The following is a 22,188-nucleotide window of genomic DNA, read 5'->3' on the forward strand; positions in this document are numbered from 1 at the left end:
TCATCAGACCCTAAGTACTAACTTGTGTCCAAGGTCTTGTTGAGACGAATCAAACGAGCCCAAACATGAAGTGGTTCAGTTACATGATAGCAGTGTTGGCAAAAAATCAATTCGAATTGACGATTGAGAATTGACCGATCAATTCGAATTGACGATTGACGAAACTAATTCTAAATCTACTGATTGAAGATTGACGATTACTAATCGTTAATTCGAATTGATCGGTCAATCCTCAATCGTCTTCTGTCCTCATGATACTGTTACATGATAGACTGGTACCCGTGGCCACCTTTCAGCTCCATAATCAAACCTTGTGTATCTTCAGTGTCAAAGATCTTGTTGAGACTAATCAAACGAGCCCAAACACGAAGTGGTTTAGTTGCATGGTTGATTGGTACCGGTGACCACCTTCCGGCTCCATCATCAGACCCTGAGTACTATCTTGTGTCAAAGATCTTGTTGAGACGAATAAAACGAGCCTAAACACGAAGGGGTTTCGTTGCACGGTTGATTGGTACCGGTGACCACCTTCCGGCTCCATCATTAGACCCTGAGTACTATCTTGTTGAGACGAATAAAACGAGCCTAAACACGAAGAGGTTTAGTTGCATGGTTGATTGGTACCGGTGACCACCTTCCGGCTCCATCATCAGACCCTGAGTACTATCTTGTGTCAAAGATCTTGTTGAGACGAATTAAACGAGCCCAAACACGAAGTGGTTTAGTTGCATGGTTGATTGGTACCGGTGACCACCTTCCGGCTCCATCATCAGACCCTGAGTACTATCTTGTGTCAAAGATCTTGTTGAGACGAATCAAACGAGCCCAAACACGAAGTGGTTTAGTTGCATGGTTGATTGGTACCGGTGACCACCTTCCGGCTCCATCATCAGACCCTGAGTACTATCTTGTGTCAAAGATCTTGTTGAGACGAATAAAACGAGCCTAAACACGAAGTGGTTTAGTTGCATGGTTGATTGGTACTGGTGACCACCTTCCGGCTCCATCATCAGACCCTGAGTACTATCTTAAGTCAAAGATCTTGTTGAGCCGAATCAAACGAGCCCAAACACGAAATGGTTTAGTTGCATGGTTGATTAGTACCGGTGATCACCTTCCGGCTCCATCATCAGACCCTGAGAACTATGTTGTGTCAAAGATCTTGTTAAGACGAATAAAACGAGCCTAAACACGAAGTGGTTTAGTTGCATGGTTGATTGGTACCGGTGACCACCTTCCGGCTCCATCATCAGACCCTGAGTACTATCTTGTGTCAAAGATCTTGTTGAGACGAATCAAACGAGCCCAAACACGAAGTGGTTTAGTTGCATGGTTGACTGGTACTGGTGACCACGTTCCGGCTTCATCATCAGACCCTGAGTACTATCTTAAGTCAAAGATCTTGTTGAGCCGAATCAAACGTGCCCAAACACGAAGTGGTTTAGTTGCATGGTTGATTGGTACCGGTGACCACCTTCCGGCTCCATCATCAGACCCTGAGTACTATCTTGAGTCAAATAAATACATATAGAATGTCAGGTCGTTTCAAATATTTTTAATCTTGTCCGGTAGTTTATTAAACTGTACCATTATAAATTATAATACTATAAAAACAGTGCTAGGATCAAAGTCTCTCGTTGCGGTTTACACGCACACAGTATAGCGTTTTACACGGCGCCCGCCGCACACAATGATAAAAAACCTCGTCGTCGCCGTTGAAAATGTGCGGAGCCGACCGACACACGTCCTGCCTGTACAAGCTCTGCCGCGGCACTGAGCTGGCGAGCGCGCGTCATCGGTAATATAGAGTAGTTTTCAAAAAATTGCCAAAAAATTATAATAGAATTTCATAAACACTAATGTATACCAACAGTATAAGCAAACGTTGCAGATTGCTTGAGTATGAAAATGACTTCGATATTAAGTAGATTTTCGTAGAAATTGACACTTGTTTCGGAGAGAAAATTGAGTTCGTTTTACTTTGATTTTCTCTTTCTCAAAGGTATGTAGAAAAAATATCGTTTGATATGCCGAAAGTACAGGGTATTAGTAATACAAAATAGCCAGGTTTAGCAGAGTAAACTTCTCAACATTTCTAAATAAGAGCTTGCCGTTCAGTGCTTCACGGGGTTTTTCGGAAACGACCATCAGAAAAAAATTCATTACTGATTTAATAAGTCCTTTTTCTAATATTTACAACGATATTTAAAAAGATAAGAAGACGCTTTTACTGGAACAAGTACTCATTGTTTCTAATAATGAGCACAAAGTCCTGAATTTCGTCGACTAGTATCATCAATTTTGCATTATTTCGACTTTTCTTGTAAGAGCGCTCTTAACCTGGCAGTTTTTGCAGTACGACCAAATTTATGAAAAAATCATCAAAATTTTTTTATCGAAAAATCGTATGAAACTTGTATGGTACGATAGCTGCCTTTGAGGACAGTAAAAAAAAAATGGTCGGCCAAATCCTGTGTTTTGCAGGTTCCTGTGTCCGACCAATTTTGTGGTACCATGTGAGAGCTACAATTTACCTCATCGAAAAATAGAATGAAACAAACGGATTATAATAGCTTAAATAAGCCTGTTGACGTATGTCTTGGTCGGCCTCACCTTAACCTGGCAGTTTTTGCAGTCCGACCAGATTTATAAAAAAATCATCAAAAATTTTTTATCGATAAATCGTATAAAACTTGTATGGTACGATAGCTGCCTTTGAGGACAGTAAAAAAAAAATGGTCGGCCAAATCCTGTGTTTGCAGGTTCCTGTGTCCGACCAATTTTGTTGTACCACGTGAGAGCTACAATTTACCTCATCGAAAAATAGAATGAAACAAACGGATTATAATAGCTTAAATAAGCCTGTTGACGTATGTCTTGGTCGGCCTCACCTTAACCTGGCAGATTTTGCAGTCCGGCCAAATTTATAAAAAAATCATCAAAAAATTTTTATCGAAAAATCGTGTGAAACTTGTATGGTACGATAGCTGCCTTTGAGGACAGTAAAAAAAATGGTCGGCCAAATCCTGTGTTTGCAGGTTCCTGTGTCCGACCAATTTTGTGGTACCACGTGAGAGCTACAATTTACCTCATCGAAAAATAGAATGAAACAAACGGATTATAATAGCTAAAATAAGCCTGTTGACGTATGTCTTGGTCGGCCTCACCTTAACCTGGCAGTTTTTGCAGTCCGACCAAATTTATGAAAAAATCATCAAATTTTTTTTATCGAAAAATCGTATGAAACTTGTATGGTACGATAGCTGCCTTTGAGGACAGTAAAAAAAAATGGTCGGCCAAATCCTGTGTTTTGCAGGTTCCTGTGTCCGACCAATTTTGTGGTACCACGTGAGAGCTACAATTTACCTCATCGAAAAATAGAATGAAACAAACGGATTATAATAGCTTAAATAAGCCTGTTGACGTATGTTTTGGTCGGCCTCACCTTAACCTGGCAGTTTTTGCAGTCCGACCAGATTTATAAAAAAATCATCAAAAATTTTTTATCGAAAAATCGTATGAAACTTGTATGGTACGATAGCTGCCTTTGAGGACAGTAAAAAAAAATGGTCGGCCAAATCCTGTGTTTGCAGGTTCCTGTGTCCGACCAATTTTGTGGTACCACGTGAGAGCTACAATTTACCTCATCGAAAAATAGAATGAAACAAAACGGATTATAATAGCTAAAATAACCCTGTTGACGTATGGCTTGTTACGGGCGGCTTTCATAAATTCAATGTGGCAGTGTGCGGCAGAATCCACTTGCATCAAATTTGATGCAACACATTGTGGCTGGACATTAAGAGATGAAATGTATAAGATCAAATGGTTTGAAGGACACATAACGCCTTTGCGAGTCGAAGAAATAACAATAAGATAATCACTTAATATATGTGAGGTTATCTTGTGTATTTTTATTTATTTATATTTATTGAGAAGTTCAACAGCGTTTACATTAAATAATATACAAAAACCATGAGAACTTATAGCATAGCCAATAACAGAACTTCCTGTAATTTATACATAATAAAAAATCATCTGTGGGTAGACTTGTAACTTGTGCTGTACAAGAATCGTAAATATAACTTAATTTGTAAGTCTTTAAGGTACAAGGAAAAAGAGAAAAAATTAATAATAACTGTAAACTGGAAAAAAAATCCTAAAATAGTAGGTATAGCTCTAATTTTGCGTAAACAATAAATAAAAAATAGTAAAATAAAAATACATACAGTACCTACATAAACGAGCGAATCTATTAGTTTGTATGCATTTATTGGAATTTATGTGTTCGTGTGTGTGTGTGTGTGTGTGTGTGTGTGTGTGTGTGTATGTGTGTAAGTGGGTGTGATAGTGCGTGACTACCAGGAAAGTTGCTTTGCAATTTGTGATTTGAAAACACGTCTGGAGGAGAAGAAAGGGTCAATGTTTTGGAACGATTTATTATAGGTACGTGCGATTCTACTCAGAATTTAATAGAATAGAATTTTGGCCATAATTGGTACGATGACAGGGAATATGGAATAGTGTGGTGTGACGAGTTCGGCGCGTGGGAGCGCGGAGCCCTAACTGTGACAGCAATCCAACGCAGTCTAGATGCCCGTTGAGAACATCGTGGAGGAACATTTTACCATTTATTTAAATTTTGGAAGGATCACGTGCAGTTTTTCCTCTTATATTACAAGTGTTCGATTGAAAACTAAGCTTTGGTGTATACCTGGATCACCTGCACGTACAAGAAGGCGTTTCATATACGCCCGCCCATCAGATAGGTACACAAAGTCATGATGCGTATGGAATACAGCATGTGTGGTCCTATTCTAGCTGTCACGTGGTATCACAAATTTGGTCGGACTGCAAAAACTGCCAGGCTACGGTGAGGCCGACCAAGCCATACGTCAACAGGTTTATTTTAGGTATTATAATCCGTTTGTTTCATTCTATTTTTCGATGAGGTAAATTGTAGGTTGTAGCTCTCACGTGGTACCACAAAATTGGTCGGACACAGGAACCTGCCAACACAGGATTTGGCCAACCACTTTTTTATTACTGTCCTCAAAGGCAGCTATCGTACCATACAAGTTTCACACGATTTTTCGATAAAAATTTTTTGATGATTTTTTTATAAATTTGGCCGGACTGCAAAATCTGCCAGGTTAAGGTGAGGCCGACCAAGACATACGTCAACAGGCTTATTTAAGCTATTATAATCCGTTTGTTTCATTCTATTTTTCGATGAGGTAAATTGTAGCTCTCACGTGGTACCACAAAATTGGTCGGACACAGGAACCTGCAAACACAGGATTTGGCCGACCATTTTTTTTACTGTCCTCAAAGGCAGCTATCGTACCATACAAGTTTCATACGATTTTTCGATAAAAAAAATTTGATGATTTTTTCATAAATTTGGTCGGACTGCAAAAACTGCCAGGTTAAGGTGAGGCCGACCAAGACATACGTCAACAGGCTTATTTTAGCTATTATAATCCGTTTGAGTCATTCTATTTTTCGATGAGGTAAATTGTAGCTCTCACGTGGTACCACAAAATTGGTCGGACAGAGGAACCTGCCAACACAGGATTTGGCCGACCACTTTTTTTTACTGTCCTCAAAGGCAGCTATCGTACCATACAAGTTTCATACGATTTTTCGATATAAAAATTTTGATGATTTTTTTGTAAATTTGGTCGGACTGCAAAAACTGCCAGGTTAAGGTGAGGCCGACCAAGACCTACGTCAACAGGCTTATTTTAGCTATTATTATCCGTTTGTTTCATTCTATTTTTCGTTGAGGTAAATTGTAGCTCTCACGTGGTACCACAAAATTGGTCGGACACAGGAACCTGCCAACAAAGGATTTGGCCGACCACTTTTTTTTTACTGTCCTCAAAGGCAGCTATCTTACCATACAAGTTTCATACGATTTTTCGATAAAAATTTTTTGATGTTTTTTTTATAAATTTGGTCGGACTGCAAAAACTGCCAGGTTAAGGTGAGGCCGACCAAGACATACGTCAACAGGCTTATTTTAGCTATTATAATCCGTTTGTTTCATTCTATTTTTCGATGAGGTAAATTGTAGCTCTTACGTGGTACCACAAAATTGGTCGGACAGAGGAACCTGCCAACACAGGATTTGGCCGACCACTTTTTTTTACTGTCCTCAAAGGCAGCTATCGTACCACACAAGTTTCATACGATTTTTCGATAAAAAAATTTTGATGATTTTTTTATAAATTTGGTCGGACTGCAAAAACTGCCAGGTTAAGGTGAGGCCGACCAAGACCTACGTCAACAGGCTTATTTTAGCTATTATTATCCGTTTGTTTCATTCTATTTTTCGTTGAGGTAAATTGTAGCTCTCACGTGGTACCACAAAATTGGTCGGACACAGGAACCTGCCAACAAAGGATTTGGCCGACCACTTTTTTTTTACTGTCCTCAAAGGCAGTACCATACAAGTTTCATACGATTTTTCGATAAAAATTTTTTGATGTTTTTTTTATAAATTTGGTCGGACTGCAAAAACTGCCAGGTTAAGGTGAGGCCGACCAAGACATACGTCAACAGGCTTATTTTAGCTATTATAATCCGTTTGTTTCATTCTATTTTTCGATGAGGTAAATTGTAGCTCTTACGTGGTACCACAAAATTGGTCGGACACAGGAACCTGCCAACACAGGATTTGGCCGACCACTTTTTTTTTTACTGTTCTCAAAGGCAGCTATCGTACCATACAAGTTTCATACGATTTTTCGATAAAAAAATTTTGATGATTTTTTTATAAATCTGGTCGGACTGCAAAAACTGCCAGGTTAAGGTGAGGCCGACCAAGACATACGTCGACAGGCTTATTTTAGCTATTATAATCCGTTTGTTTCATTCTATTTTTCGATGAGGTAAATTGTAGCTCTCACGTGACCCAATAAATCTGGTCGGACTGCAAAAACTGCCAGGCTAAGGTGAGGCCGACCACTTTTTTTTTACTGTCCTCAAGGTCAGGTATCCTACCATACAAGTTTCATTCTATTTTTCGATGAGGTTTTTTTTGATGAATTTTTGTCCAACGTTTTTGCCATTTGTACAAAATCTGCCAGGTTAAGCCTAGGCCGACCAAGTGCGTTGGAATCTACTAAATGTCAGGTACCTCTACAGGGTAGGTATATTCTATTTTTTGATGAGGTTTGTTTCATGCAGCCGGCTCCCGGACTATAAGTATACATTTGAAATGTCGTGCAATTTACTTTAAGATGCCATCAAAGTCATTTTTAAGGGTGTGGTAAAATTTTTGGCAATACATTTAATGCATTCTAAATTGCTTACAAAAAGAAAAAAAATACTGTTACAGCATTTTGTTCACCCAAAATTTCTAAACCGCAACGTTTACGACTTTATTACGGATATCTTTTGTCATATTCAGGAGGATTACTGCGTTTTTTCTGTCCATACAAATTTTAAGGAAATGCTATCCCATACTGTACTGGTACTGGCATTTACTACGAGTTTGCGCACTGTGTAAAAAAGATCAAACGTAGTAATCCACAAAATATGGTCTCGTAACAACTTGCGGCTAAATTAATTAAATTAATTTTTCAAAAAAATTTAGAATGTTGTATCCAATTTTGAGTTAGCTATGATAATAAACAACGTAGTTATGACTTTGTTTTCAAAACTCGAATAGTTTTTCGTCTCTGGTGAACAATTTGGTTTTTGTGGGTTACTACGTGTTTGCTTTCGGGCGTCGATATCAACACGATTTAGTTTGAACTTTTTTATTTTTAAATTTTCTCATTGACCCCCTAAAAGTGGCCCCATGTTTAAAATTCGTTTGTTTACGGTACATGTCCGTCTTTGGGTCACAAAATGATCTTCCATTTTTCTTTCCAATGGAACATCTGGAATTTATAATATAAATCTATCCTAATTGGTCATATAAAAGGATTAACAAAATTCAAAATAAATATCTATAGACAATAAATAATTTGCACGCCAGCGTGTCAGCATTGTTTGCTTAATGACGTCCACCAACATTTAATATTCTAGGATTATCAAAAAAAATGTGTACTCATTTATTTTACTTACAGTTGTCAGAATCGAAATTATCGGTCTCTTCTTCATTGAAAAATGGTTGACTGTCCGGAACATATTTACAACTTTGTGAAACCATTTTAAATGTAACAAAACACCACCAACACCAACAGTCAAAACTCACACGCCCAAAAAGTATAAAAAATAAACAATTCAGTCAGCAAGCAGCACCGTCAAGTCAACATCGAGATCGAGTACTTAGAGCGGGTAGCCGGGTAATGTATTAATATTGTAGACGGCTGAGATTAACCGGTATTATATCGTTCCTCGAGAACGAAAACATTTCGTTCTCTCAACTAACCGGTTAGAAGAGAGAACTAAATTTTAAAGTTCGCGTTCCATCAATTAACCGGTTTATTAATGAACGAAATAATATAACGGTTTATGAACGATATTAACCGGTATATCAATACCGGTTCCGAGCCCTGGCAAAGCGACGAAATCGCGGAGTGAGCCACGGCTGCCTGAACCGCTGTCAAACTTCGGTTTTGTTGGAAGTTTCCTTTCTGTACGACAGTACTATTATTTATTCTGTGCTACTACAATGTGCATTATATCATCCTTGTTCCTATAAGCCGTGTTGTGTTGCTGCAGGTGGTCGTTTATTTCGGGGTGCATCGCGGGCTCGTCGGCCGCGATAGGCGTCAACCCGCTCGACGTGGTGAAGACGCGCATGCAGACGCTCACCAAGGGCGCGGGCGAGCGCCAGTACACCGGCATCGTCGACTGCATCACGTGAGTGCCCTGGGTGTGGCGACCCTGCCAAACCCTCTGGGTGTGGCAACCCTGCTTAACCCCCATTGTTAAAGTGGTATTCACACTCGCAATTGAATAAAGTAAACTTTGTACTGCAGAAATGTTAATGAAAAACTGTGAGATAAAAGTAAGCTTAATTAATAAAAGTATGTAGTATAATAGTGACTTATGAAATGAGCTTAGTAAGTTTCATAATAGGACACGAGTGTTTTAATTATGTACAATTACATACACTGTTTTATCTACACACATATAATATATTCTCTATGTTGTGTTCAGGAACCGAATGTTATGACCGGCATTACAGCTCGTTGCTCTCGTAGATATGAGTTGGCATCTCCGAAATATCTTGATCGCTCATTTTACACGAAAGTGGTGCTATAGTTAGTCGATAAACAAGATAACTAAAATAATTTTATACAGACTACTTAAAAGATAAACTACCTAACATCAAATGGCGATGAAAACTTACGTTACTAAACACACAGACTACTAACTACTATGTAATTACTATTCATTTTAACAGTATTCTGAGCCTGCACCAACTATAGTCCGTTTCTTTTAGCATTAGAAAGAACTTCGCAGAAGTAAGCTTGTGGTTCCAAAACCGGCACTTTTAGCGGTAATAATTTGAAGTAAATTATATGTATTGACCATGCTACATTAGATAATTCAATAATTATTAACAATTAAAGAGCCTGATAAAAACTACACGCTTGCTTCTGTGGAGTTCTTTCTAATGCTAAAATAACGAACTATAGATCTTTCGGTTATTTAGACCATGGTTGACTTTTAGAGAATGCCTTATGGCATTAAGTCCACCATTTGTACACTTCATTTATTGTGCAATAAAGTTTAAATAAATAAATTACTCGATATGTTATTGGCCTGTGTTTTATACAATGCCGTGGTCGCAGGACGACGCTGAGGAACGAGGGCATCACGGCGTTCTTCAAGGGCGGCGCCTGCCGCATGATGGTGATCGCGCCGCTCTTCGGCATCGCGCAGACCATCTACTACATCGGCATCGCGGAGTCTCTGCTTGGCTACCCGAGATAAGCCAACTGATATCACTTCTTGTTGATCGTTTACCAAATATTGTGCGAATCGATGGAATCTAATTTAATTGCAGACTTCGGGGAGTAAATGGGCTTTCATTGAACCTGTGAGCCAGTCGACACTGGCGTCACTTACCAAGGTGTATTAAAATCATACAAAATAATAGAACGTATTTCAATATTCAATTAACAGCACATGTCACAATAAATTGATATAGAAAAATTCTCTTATTGAAAGCAGAACGAATATTGTTCAGAAATTTTTATACACTTATTATTGTTGTTAAAAATCAATTGTTTACATTTAACGTGATACGCTTATAGTTCAACTGTTTTAAATTTAGGTACTTTAAGTTACTTTAGTCAAAAGCAATAAAAGTGATATTACTTTATTTATTGTTACCGTAATGTTATTATCACTCTACTGAAGTTAGGGCTCGCTGAATAATGAAATTCGATGAAATGTATGTATATTTTTTTGATTCACACACTACGCTTGAATTCTTAGATAGGTAACATGTTACGCAAAATTGCAAATCCGTATAAAAGACACAGATACAGTAAGAAACTATGAACGTGGGTTCTTCCTTTAAAGCACTAAGTTCCTGGCTGTGTTGTATTGTTATTTTAATTATTTTTTTATAATTTATACTGCTTCTGTTACATAATAATTATAATACATATATATATTTTAAGCCAAGGATGAGAAATATTATGAAGTAAAATGATATGATAGTGTTTGGTTCTGTCTAACAGAACGTTCTCCTAAAGACATTGGTCGTCCATTATTAAATTTAGTCGCTCGTTCGTATCTGTTTAGGCCTACTTGCACCATTCCACTAACCCGGGGTTAACCGGTTAAATGTAGAATTACCATGGTTACCAGTACAATTTGACACTGGGTAAACGGTTTAACCGCTTAACCCTCGGAGTAATTAACAATGGAGCCGCCATTAACAGGCGTTCCCCTCTGTCGAAAATAGGCGGCCAATGGTCAACCACATGTCAACCATATGTATGGACTGACGTTTATCTGACATGACGTACCTATACATTTGATGTGCCACTCCCCCGCAAAAAACGGCAGACTATTTTGTACCGAAAATTTTAGACATGGCGTCTCCGTTGGTTATATCCTCTAAGGCTTAACCCCAGGTTAGTGGGATGGTGTAAGGGGCCCAGAGATGTTGGTATGTTTTATCAGTGATGATGACAATAATATCATGTGTTTAAAATATCGAACTAGGTAGCATGAAGTTAACTTAGTACGTGTCCAATTTTATCAATGTCAATTGAATGATGCATGTGGTGAGTTACTGTAGAATATGATTCTCATCTCGATTGTTACTGATAAGACAAGCATATAATATTATCACACTGCCAATATACATTGACAAGCATCGCATTATTGAAACGAGAGTGTGATAAAAAAAGTAAGTAAACAATGTCTATTTTCAAGTTTTTCGTAAATCTATTGACACATTGCACATAATCTAGACATAAGTCTTGCCACCAAACAAAATATTCTTCGTTGAATTTTGAGCATATGTAGTGAATTGCGTGCTGTGCATAGTAATCAAATTGCAATACACTTGGTAAATTCATTTATAAAAATTAGAAACCTACATAGCTACGTAGTTCAGCATTGAAGCACCCTGCATTTATATCTTTAGGTATTCCATCTGTCCAATATCATTTCGTCTCACTCTCTCATTAAGCAAAATGAGAGACAAAATATACACTGGACAAAGAAATTGGAAAGGTGGCATACTACCCAACTATATATTACAAGTACGAAGACAAGTTCACAATACAAAAACGTCACCGTTTATTGAAGTGACTTTAGGTGTCGTAAAAATTGATGTTGTTTGCATGCCTACACGTTTACGTCTGCGTTATTGAATAGCCGTGTTACGAATATTTAATCCTTATTATGTAAAGATATCAAAAAGACAATAACTTGCCAACATTGTTAAAACCATTATAAATGTGTTTGTGGTATTTTAAGGTAAAGTTAATGTGTGTCATAATCATGTCAATTATACTAGGTATCTCCTTCCATGACTTCCCTCTGGGATTCTCTGATCTATAATGATTCGAAATGGAATTCGTTTCAGTTTGCCATACCTAAATTGTTGCTTTAGAACAGGATCGATTACGGCACAACAGTGTCTGAACTATATAATTTTTATATAGACCAATTTAGTTTGGCAGCTGGTAACTTTGGCTATTGAATTCAAAACTGACCACTTCTCATCTAGATGACAGCCGAAACATACTTATATGAAATTAGATGTGCTTTCTTTTAGATGCATATTATGCCTATAGGTAGATGTTGAAAATAAAAATTACTTTAACAACACGAAGTTTTATTTATAAAACTAATCAGTGAAGTAAACTGCCTGTGGTGACATTTTTAGGGTTCCGTACCCAAAGGGTAAAACGGGACCCTATTACTAAGACTTCGCTGTCCGTCCGTCCGTCCGTCCGTCTGTCACCAGGCTGTATCTCACGAACCGTGATAGCTAGACAGTTGAAATTTTCACAGATGATGTATTTCTGTTGCCGCTATAACAACAAATACTAAAACCAGAATAAAATAAAGATTTAAATGGGGCTCCCATACAACAAACGTGATTTTTGACCAAAGTTAAGCAACGTCGGGAGGAGTCAGTACTTGGATGGGTGACCGTTTTCTTTTTGCTTTTTTTTTTTGCATTATGGTACGGAACCCTTCGTGCGCGAGTCCGACTCGCACTTGCCCGGTTTTTTTCAAGTATCTTACACGTGTTAGGTCGTCCAGTTGCTGGCGCGGGCACGGAGCAGGTGAGTGGGTTAACGAAAAATAGTATTGAGCAACGCTAGTTCGCTACGTTAACGACTGTCACGCAACGTAGCATCCGCAAATCTAGGGGAAAACCATTAGGCCAAGCAATAAGAAGGTTTAGAGGGAAATGCTAGGAACAATTTTTGACTCCATAACTTTGTTTGGACTAGTTAGGAGGTGAACATATCAAAAGTCCCTTTCCCCCTCTACCCCCCAGCACCGGGGCTACAGCCGGGGACTTTTGATATGTTCACCTCCTAACTAGTCCAAACAAAGTTACGGAATCAAAAATTGTGTTCCTAGCATTTCCCTCTACAACGTTTTTTGAGCATTCATTTCCTGACCTACATGGGAAAACTTTAAAAGAGTGATTCTCGAGGAGGCTTAGGTGTATAACTTTAATCGAAAACGCTTTAATACGTAAAAACAATCTATGGTGGGGTTGTTTCTCTTTCATCGGTCTACAATAAACCGCGACGGTGTATAATAATGACACGGACACGGCGCGGATAGTACGTCGGTTCCTCTCTCTGCAGCCCTGACCACCGGTAGCTTGGGCCTTGCCCCGCTGCTGGCGGCACCCTAGGTTAGGTTTTTTATAATGTGTTTATACACCGTGTTTTTTTTGATTTCCGTTAATTTCAAGGGTGCATTCCTGAGCTTAAATCAAGTAACTTTCTCAAAGACACCGATATTCTAACTAACTCCATTTCGGAGATAATCAATAATTTTTTTTTTTTCCTATAAGGCCTCTACAAGCGTGTACACTTGCCTTAGGGCCGGTTTACATATTGATTAATGTTTAGAATTAGTTCATACATTTGCTACTAAACTTAAGTACAATCTCGGTCGATCGATGTTCAGAATGACATTGATAATGATATGTCACAGATTTCAATTTTATTGTTTGGTTGAGTTAAATGTAAATGCCCGTGTTACAACAACGCTATATGCTACATTTAATTACTTTATAAAATTATTTTTTTGTTTTAAAAAAAGCAAAAAAAAATTTTTTATTTGAAAATTAACTATGCCATTTAGTTCTCTTAAACATTCTTTATCATACCCCGAAGTTAACGGAATTCAATAAAAACACGGTGTATGTATTTTTTATTGTTTTGTAAGTGTTTTTATATTTTAGTTTTATATTCATATTATAAAAACCCTAGCCTAAGAAAAATGATAAATAATATAATCAGAGATATATATAACTCCTAATGTTAGAAGGATATTACATTGATATCTTATTTGGTATAATTATATTCCGTCACATGCAATTTGTCAGTAGAAAAAGGCCTTGAATGTAAAAAATGGGTAAAAATAGAGTTGAACTCCTACTCTCGGCCAATGGTCAACCTCATGTCAACCATATGTACAAAGAGCATATAATCACTTGCATATGTATGGACTGACGTTTATCTGACATGTCGTACCTATACATTTGATGTGCCCCTCCCCCGCAAAAAACGGCAGACTATTTTGTACCGAAAATTTTAGACATGGCGTCTCCGTTGGTTATATCCTCCAAGCCTACAGAAGATTTGAATTTAGTGATATAGTGTTTTTTTGTAATGACTGTTATGTATGGTTATGTACATATCTCATTACAGCGACATCTTTCGACGAAATGAATAAATAATAAGTTCTTTAAATCTGCAAGCAAAATTGCTACTCATCAACAGATGGCTCTGTAACGATAGTGATGTACAAAACCGGTATTAAAACTACTAAACTTTTTTATGGCAACACCGACTCTCAAATGTCAAAGAAACCGACGCTATCACAGAGTAAAAATATTGTCTGGCATCTCTTGATGCCTTAATTTTTGTATATTTGTGAGATTTTGCTGCAGCCTTTAATTTTTGGTATTGCACAGTGAATAATAGTGATTAAAGTGTGTTTTGTGACATTCGTAAGAACATTAAAAATGGCTAATATAGGCCCTAAGAAAGACGGCGGGCCAAATGTAGAATATTTCCAGTCACCGGAATCGCTAGCTCAATTCGATCAAATTCGTGTTTGGTTGCAGAAAAATTGCAAAAAGGTACACACTTTCATGCCTAGTTTACTATTTACTATTAAAATAACTTAGATTAACCTGTAAAATATTTCGGTTTTAAATGTTGCTGAATGCTAACCCCTTCTATGCAAAGAAACAAACACCAAATATCTTTGAATATATTATGAAAACCTTTATTTTGTGTATTTAATATAGCTATCGGCCACCATATGAATGCAAAAATATATTATTATCCATTGTTTCAGAGATGTGTCTGTAGATGTGTGTAGTTTACATGTTCAAAGATTAAACATGTGTATGTGTTTCAACATGTTCCCTTTGATATTAAATCGTAATAATATTATTATGAACACTTCTCTGATTTCTCTTCCTTTATACTAAAAATTGGTCTAGACATTAACTTTATTTAATGAGGAATTTTGAAAACAGATTGACAGTATTATTATCTAGGTTAACTTTCAGTGTTATGATTCCTTACACAAAATGAACAGATTATTGTTTTAGTCAGGCTTAACACATTCACTGCCATGAATGTGCTAAGTGCGTTCATTTTGTATTGAAAATGTGGTGCTCGGCACTGAAAGTATTAATCCTTTTGATAGCCACATGGAAAGGGTTAACGCCCAATCAATCTGTTAGAATCGAAAATAGTATGCAAAAAACCTATATCGTAGAATATTTTTTGGCTGGATTAATATGAAACCTAATACTGTGGAATAATAAATTTTATCAAGTGTGTTTCTCTTGTTTTGCAGCATGTCCAAACAGATCCACCGACAAAGGAGGGCTTGGCCCAGCTGGTCATCCAGCTCATCCAGTACCAGGAGAACAAGCTGGGGAAGAATGCCGCTGATCCACCATTCTTGAGGCTTCCAGTAAGTCTTACATTTTATTATTTAAGGACCATCCTAGAATCCTATTTTATAGTCTGTATCTTTAGGTATTCAAATAAAAGTAAACAAAATCTACCCTCAAATGGCTCCTTAAGCCAGTTGAGCTTAGATGAAAACATTACTTTTTTTTTGTATAGCCTTTGTTGTCAAATATTGTGACAATATCAAATAATCTAGGTTGTTCAGTGACCAATCCAGGTGGTTTTGTATTTGGTTGGTTAACCAATAAATGTTATAACTACCCGAAAATGTACAAATTCTTTGTTTACTTTTATTTAAATACCTAAAGGTAAGGAACATTTTCTACCACACATTAGTGATCATACAAAATGTAGGTTATTTTATTTGATCACTAATGTGTGATATAAAAAAGCTTCCTCCTCTTTCTTAAAACACTCTAGATTGCATAATAAAGCCCCTGGAGTCAGCTTTTGGTAACATGATTCCTAAATTATACAATTACTCAGGCACAATACAATTACTATCAACATATTGTATTAAAATATAACAATATATAGGAAATATATTATATAGGATTCAAATCAACAACAAAAGATTAAGATATGTGTTATTTTAAGTAGAAACACTGTTATATAAAATATAAACTCATACGGCCAGCCTTCTGGGCACACTGCCCATCGGCAGTGACTTGGGGGACGTTTTTTATTTATAGGCTTTTTATTTTAAGTTTATTTAGTTTAGAGATAGTTTGTATTATTATTTGTAAGCTAATTTAATGTTTTATATTTACTTAATTATTTGTGAATTAAAATTCGAGGTAATTATGATGATAAAAAATTTTAAACTCATACATATGTATATGTCATATACGAAAGAAAAAGTGACCAAGGCCTCTAGTGCCCAGTATACATTATTACATCATTATTATTTTAAATATATGTTGGGCGTACGTAAATGACTATATTTATCTAGGCAAACAAGTGTCCTTCAATAAAAAACAAAATGAAGAAGAAGTCGACAGTAGAATAAACAACACATGGAGAAAATACTGGTCACAAAAAGAAGTACTTAAAGGCGACTACCATCCAAAGTTAAAAAAGATAATAATGGACACTTGCATACTACCTTGTCTGACATATGGTTGTCAAACATGGACATACACAAATACAATAAAAAATAAAATTTCCACATGTCAGCAGCATTCCATGGAAAGGAGTATGTTGAAGTTAAGACAAATACATAAAGTCAGAAATGAAGAGATCAGGAAAAGAACTAAACTTGTGGATGCCCTAAAACAAACACTGCGTCTAAAATGGCAATGGGCTGGTCATGTGTCAAGATATACAGACAAAAGATGGACTAAGACTGTGACTGAATGGACAGGACCACCTGGAAAAAGACATCAAGGAAGGCCACAGAAGCGCTGGTCAGACGACATAGTTCAAATAGTTGGAAAAACAGGAATAAATTGGATGAAATTAGCTACAGATAGAGAACAATGGAAGGGACTCGAGGAGGCTTTTACCCAATAGGGATCAGTGAAAAGAATTAACAAATAATACAACAACATATAAACAAACATTATATTCGCTGAAATAAATAAAGCTGTAATAATAATAAAAAATATGTTGGGCAATTTAAAAGAGTAGGGTTAAAATGAGTAGCGTTTGTATAAATAATTCCAATAAATATTAACCAAGTTTTATTCATGACTTGTTGATTGTTGACGAATCCCATTTAGTATTTGGCTGCTTCGGGAAACACAAATTCATTGCCCGGCGCGCCTGTAGTCCCGGTGCCTTCAATAGCAAACAGTGAGCCACCTTCAGGCTCCTGGGCCGCTTCGCTGGGACTGTGGCTCTTACGAGTAGTGACATACAGGATGGACAGGTCGTGTCCTCCCCATGTGACTGAGGTCACTTTTGAAGCTGGCAGCTTGTGATGTTCCAATAGTTTGCCGGCCCGAGAATCTATTTTGATTACCTGGAAAAATAATTTCCTCATTCAGCATTTTCCATTGCTTTTGTCTTTAGTTTATTTGGAGAAATGGGACGCTATACGATACTTCGACGTAATTTAGGGAAAAGGATCCAGATCCAACCCACAAAAATCTCTCAGTAACATTTTAAATTTTTGTCAAGGTGTCCTTGCTTTCTGTCAAAAAGATACCTAAGTGATATATATTTCAGTGTCAAGTTAAAAAAAAAAATAAGTAAAAAGTGAGCACCGTATAAATTGAGCCTACAGCAATGCAATTTAGTACTTAACGCAATTTAGTACTTAATTTACACACTTATCCCAAGTACAAAGCGTGTCCCAACGTCAAGCTAAGCCAAGCGTGTGCAAGGCTAATAAAGTGTGTCCCTAGCTTTATTGTATTAAGATTCATACTGCACCGTACCTTTCCACCACCGTAGCATGCTACCCACAAGTTGTCGTCTTTGTCTATCGTCATGCCGTCTGGGACGCCCGTTACATTGTTTGCTTGGAAGCTGAATAGCGTTCTTCTGTTGCCTGAAACAATTCAATGTCATTAACATTTCTATTGTGGTTGACAATGTTGACATGCTCTCACTACCTATAATACGATTCGACAAGCTCGGATTTAATGCGCAATTCATATTATGTTTATATTAATAAGTGTTTACTTACATAAAATAAGGACTAAAAGCAAAGTAATTTGAAATTTATATTATTTCCTGTAATAAGATATACATACAGGCGGTTAAAGGATTTTTAACATTTTTGGGGTCCTGTTCTTGTTTTGTATTATTTATAGGAACTGATCATTTTCATGGCGTTTTCATATCGAGACCGAAACACCACGCTGCGCTCCAAAACACAAATCGTCGATGTAGCTAGGAAGGCGGCCAAGCTAAAATGGGACAGGGCTGGTCTGTCGAATGAGTAGTGTTGAAATCGCTACAAAGTGGGAGCCCGAAAATTCTAATTTGGCAGACCCCGCCGACAATGGCGGGATGAACTAGACTCCTTCTTAAAGCAGTGGCCAGACACAGCATTGGAAAGAGATACTGTGGAGAAATTGGGCGGGAGGCCTTTGCCCAGCAGTGGGACACGTAAGGCTCCAAATAATAATAACAAATAATTACATATTGAGAGTGTTAGTCACACTGTATCCGACAGCAGAAATGCCTTCCTCTTCTTAATTAGGTATGTAGTTACACTCAAATAAAAATGCCCTTACGAATGGAGCCATTTTGAAGATTGTAGTCGAAAACGTCGATATTCCTAGTGGGCGAGTCGATGTAGAACATGAACTTGTTGTCGGCGGTCCACGCCAGGCCGTTGGACACGGACACGGGCCGCACCTTCACCTCCGGGTGGAGGTAGCTCGAGTGGTCTATCATGTATAGCGTTCCCTGGTCCTTCTCAACGCCATTGCTCGTCTCTTTGCCCATTGTGCCTGGAAATTCACGGCCGTAAACAATAATATTTAGTAGTTAAACTATTCATCTCACTTTCTAAGGTACAAAAGCTTTAAAATAATCAAGGGATAGCCGAGCACTTGCACTAAATGCATCATATGTATAATATTTTGGACGGTTAAATAAAACCCTAACTTAAATAAATAAATATTATAGTACATTCTTACACAGATTGATTAACTTATTGTGAAAAACCCTAAACTAAAATGTGGGAGAAGAGCAACGCTCACTAACGCACGTGTAATTTGAAAACCGGTTGTCAGGGTGCCCATAGGCCACAGTGGTGAGACACACAGCTCGCCGTCGCCCTTGATCTGCCATCACAGGATGTGCGCATGCTCAACAACAGCTCAAGTACCTATATCCTGCAATCAGAAACGTACGGCGACATACCGAGCCACAGCCGCCCTTTCGCGTCGCACTTGGCGTCGTTGCACCGGTTGTCCGGGTGCCCGAGGTCCACAGTGGTGAGCAGACGCAGCGCGCCCTCGCCCGCGGTCTGCCAGTGCAAGAGGTACACGTCGGAGCGCGCGCTTAACACGACCACACCGGGGTTGTCGCGCACTGTGACAACGAATGTCACTGGGCCGTAAGCTGTAAGAGAGTTCCGAGAAAATAAAACAAAGAGTGGGCTTGCGTGCTATATTGTTTTACACAGGTGCGGCGTTGTAATAATCTAAATGAAAAGTAATTTTGAGATCTTGAGATTTTAGCATCTTTAATATATTTGGGTACTTAATTGGGCTTGGAATCCCAATTTGTATGACATCCCCAAACGAATTAGGTAGCCGTCCCATTTGTGGATACGGTACCAAAAAAGCTGTTATTATTCAAACAGTTCTTACAAATGTACCGGCTGGTGGTGTTCCCGGTCTGGCCGTCGAGGCGGTACACGGTCTGCCCTGAGATGTCCACCCAGTATAGCGCGTTCTCGGCCTGGGACCAGTGCGGGCCCTCGAAGTGGTCTCCACCACGGTACATCTATAATCAGAATAATTGTTATAGAAGCTATAGAGTGGACTGAGTGTAATCCAAAAAACTTGTTACTTACTGTTAACCAGGATTTTTTCTACGTAGCTAAAAGTTTCTGTTTGGACACAATTCGAGTAAGTCCCACAGAAAGCTCAATAAGGCTTGTGTTGTGGATTGAGGGTAGGTACTTAGACAACGATATATGTATATAATATAATTATACACATATTTATAAATACTTCAAATAAATAGAAAACATCCTATCAGCAGCAAATTGACCGACCTTTAAAACAGAAATATCCTAATATTTACTTCAAAAACATTTAATTAAAATTAAAATCACTAACGACCATAGCATACCTCATAACATTTTACCAATTTCACAATTAACCCGAAGAAGTAGGTATGTAAAACATGTTTTTTTCTGCAGTGTGCATACTGATGGTCTGATACCTATTCATCAGTAGTTTAATTTCACGAAAAATGAAATTTAAAAATCGCTATTAGTAGCTTATTAGATGTTAAACGTCATCAGAACTGTACCTTGGAAAAAATATTGCTTAAGGTTTTAAGCAAACTTACGACGAAAAAGACAAATCGCTAAATATGATATGCGCGTCGTTGAGGAATAAATGGATTCAGAAATGACCTCCTTCCGAGGTAACGAACATTAAAAAAATATAATAAAAAACATGCAACCTCATTGAGAACCTCCTTTTGAAACAAAAGAATCGTTTAAAAACTTGTTATAATTATTAGAACAAATATTTCATATCACTACGGTAGCTGCCAACGATCGCTCAACGCTTACTTACTGCAGAATTGCACTTCTGTCAAAAGATATCTTTATAAATAACAACACTTACATTTCTTATTAGTGGTGCATTGTTAGAACTAGAGCAGCACGCACTGACGAATGCAACAGTTATAATAACACTCGTTATAATTTTCATTGTATATTTTATTTTTACACTTAGGTATTTGTATTTCTGTCAAATTTAATGTTCTTAATGCGGCCTCTTCTCACCGCGTCTTGTCTCAGTGTGCAGAACCGGCCCTTGCGATTAACAAGTCGGCGTTTGACATAGTATACGAGTGTTACACAGCCTCAATGAGCGAATTTAATAAAACCCGTTGGCCTTATCCAATAGATAGTTTCGCAAGCTCATACTTTGATAAATTGAGTTGTAGAAAAAGCAACCTTGAATCATGTTACGTACAGTTAACTTTACAAACTAACACACATACACGAAGTCGAAAATTCATGCTTTGAACTAATTTGTATTTAATTTCACGTTTCGGATTATAAATGAATATTCATAATGTAGCTATTTTTAACAGAGGTGCCTAAGTATTTGCATTAATACATGTTCAATTATGTTGACTAATGAGAAAGCGACAGCAATGTGCCACTAATGCAAGGGAACATGGCATCTAATCCATATATTCATCGCTATATGCACATTAATATTAATAAATTACATGTAATTAAATAAGGAGGAAAATAAAAATTAAATAATGTCTTCATGGCATGCTGGCAGCAAAACTAACAAACATCGCTACCGTCAGTTACACAGAGAACTATTCTGACCGCTCATTACTCTCATTAGGAATATACCTAGCTAGGTTGTCTAGGTGCGGCGAGGTGCTGCTCATTGTCACGGGAGCGAATAAGGACAAGGGCTATGTTAACACAATGTATAAGTTGCGTTCATTGTAAGTAAATGCTTTTAGATTAAAATTTATTTCTGCTGGTTTCGGCATATGCGCGAAATCTCGCGTGCAGGCGCTGAGCGGTGAGTTCGCTAGATTCGGTGGCAAGCGTCATACAAGATAATACAATAACAAAATATTTAAGCGCAGATGAAACGCTGGTTGCTTTGTATAAGACAATCCTTATAGGGCATTTTCAGGTTACACCAGCGTTTCTGCCTTTCTTTATATTATAGAGAAATGTCTCTGCAATGCAAAATACTCCTATACTATACATAATAGAAACTGAGCGATTCTTCATAGACTTATTTCTAAAGTAAAGCCTTCTCCTTGCTAATCCTCGACATTTGAGGATCTTCTTTAGTCAGGCCAGTATAGCGATATAGCGATTGTAGCGATCTTAGTTAGTACATATGCGTTTTTTTTATGCCATAATATAAATTGTTGTTTACATTAC

The 22,188-nt window shown here is 37.6% G+C and overlaps 3 protein-coding genes across 3 annotated transcripts in view; 2 read left to right on the forward strand and 1 right to left on the reverse strand.

Annotated features, from left to right (window-relative positions):
* The window catches only part of LOC134667432 (mitochondrial glutamate carrier 1-like), a 32,903-nt gene extending 20,644 nt beyond the window's left edge, over positions 1 to 12,259 (forward strand). The window contains exons 7-8 of the mRNA XM_063524845.1: positions 8,680 to 8,820; positions 9,759 to 12,259. Coding sequence (XP_063380915.1) covers positions 8,680 to 8,820; positions 9,759 to 9,900 — 283 coding nt within the window. The 3' untranslated portion in view covers positions 9,901 to 12,259. The remainder of the gene's footprint in view (positions 1 to 8,679; positions 8,821 to 9,758) is intronic.
* Positions 12,260 to 14,504: 2,245 nt separating this feature from the next.
* The window catches only part of LOC134667768 (SWI/SNF complex subunit SMARCC2), a 29,006-nt gene continuing 21,322 nt past the window's right edge, over positions 14,505 to 22,188 (forward strand). Inside the window, exons 1-2 of the mRNA XM_063525184.1 lie at positions 14,505 to 14,770; positions 15,502 to 15,621. Coding sequence (XP_063381254.1) covers positions 14,654 to 14,770; positions 15,502 to 15,621 — 237 coding nt within the window. The 5' untranslated portion in view covers positions 14,505 to 14,653. The remainder of the gene's footprint in view (positions 14,771 to 15,501; positions 15,622 to 22,188) is intronic.
* Positions 17,277 to 21,037, reverse strand: LOC134667413 (regucalcin-like). The gene is made up of 6 exons (XM_063524820.1): positions 20,885 to 21,037; positions 19,892 to 20,027; positions 19,440 to 19,640; positions 18,806 to 19,024; positions 18,002 to 18,114; positions 17,277 to 17,583 (listed from the first exon to the last, which is right to left on the reverse strand). Exons 1-6 carry the CDS (start codon positions 20,969 to 20,971, stop codon positions 17,338 to 17,340), a joined length of 1,002 nt encoding a protein of 333 aa, XP_063380890.1. The 5' UTR covers positions 20,972 to 21,037; the 3' UTR covers positions 17,277 to 17,337.

Source organism: Cydia fagiglandana, chromosome 1, assembly GCF_963556715.1.
Source record: "Cydia fagiglandana chromosome 1, ilCydFagi1.1, whole genome shotgun sequence".
Lineage (NCBI taxonomy): Eukaryota > Metazoa > Arthropoda > Insecta > Lepidoptera > Tortricidae > Cydia > Cydia fagiglandana.

What these genes read in the sequence shown, in the direction of transcription:
- LOC134667413 (XM_063524820.1), bottom strand. Translation starts at nt 20,971, where the DNA reads ATGAAAATTATAACGAGTGTTATTATAACTGTTGCATTCGTCAGTGCG. An exon ending in ATGCACCACTAATAAGAAAT is followed by an intron (nt 20,028 to 20,884) that starts GTAAGTGTTGTT and finishes TTCTGATTATAG; the next exon opens with ATGTACCGTGGTGGAGACCA. An exon ending in TCTTCAAAATGGCTCCATTC is followed by an intron (nt 18,115 to 18,805) that starts GTAAGGGCATTT and finishes GAATTGTTTCAG; the next exon opens with GCAACAGAAGAACGCTATTC.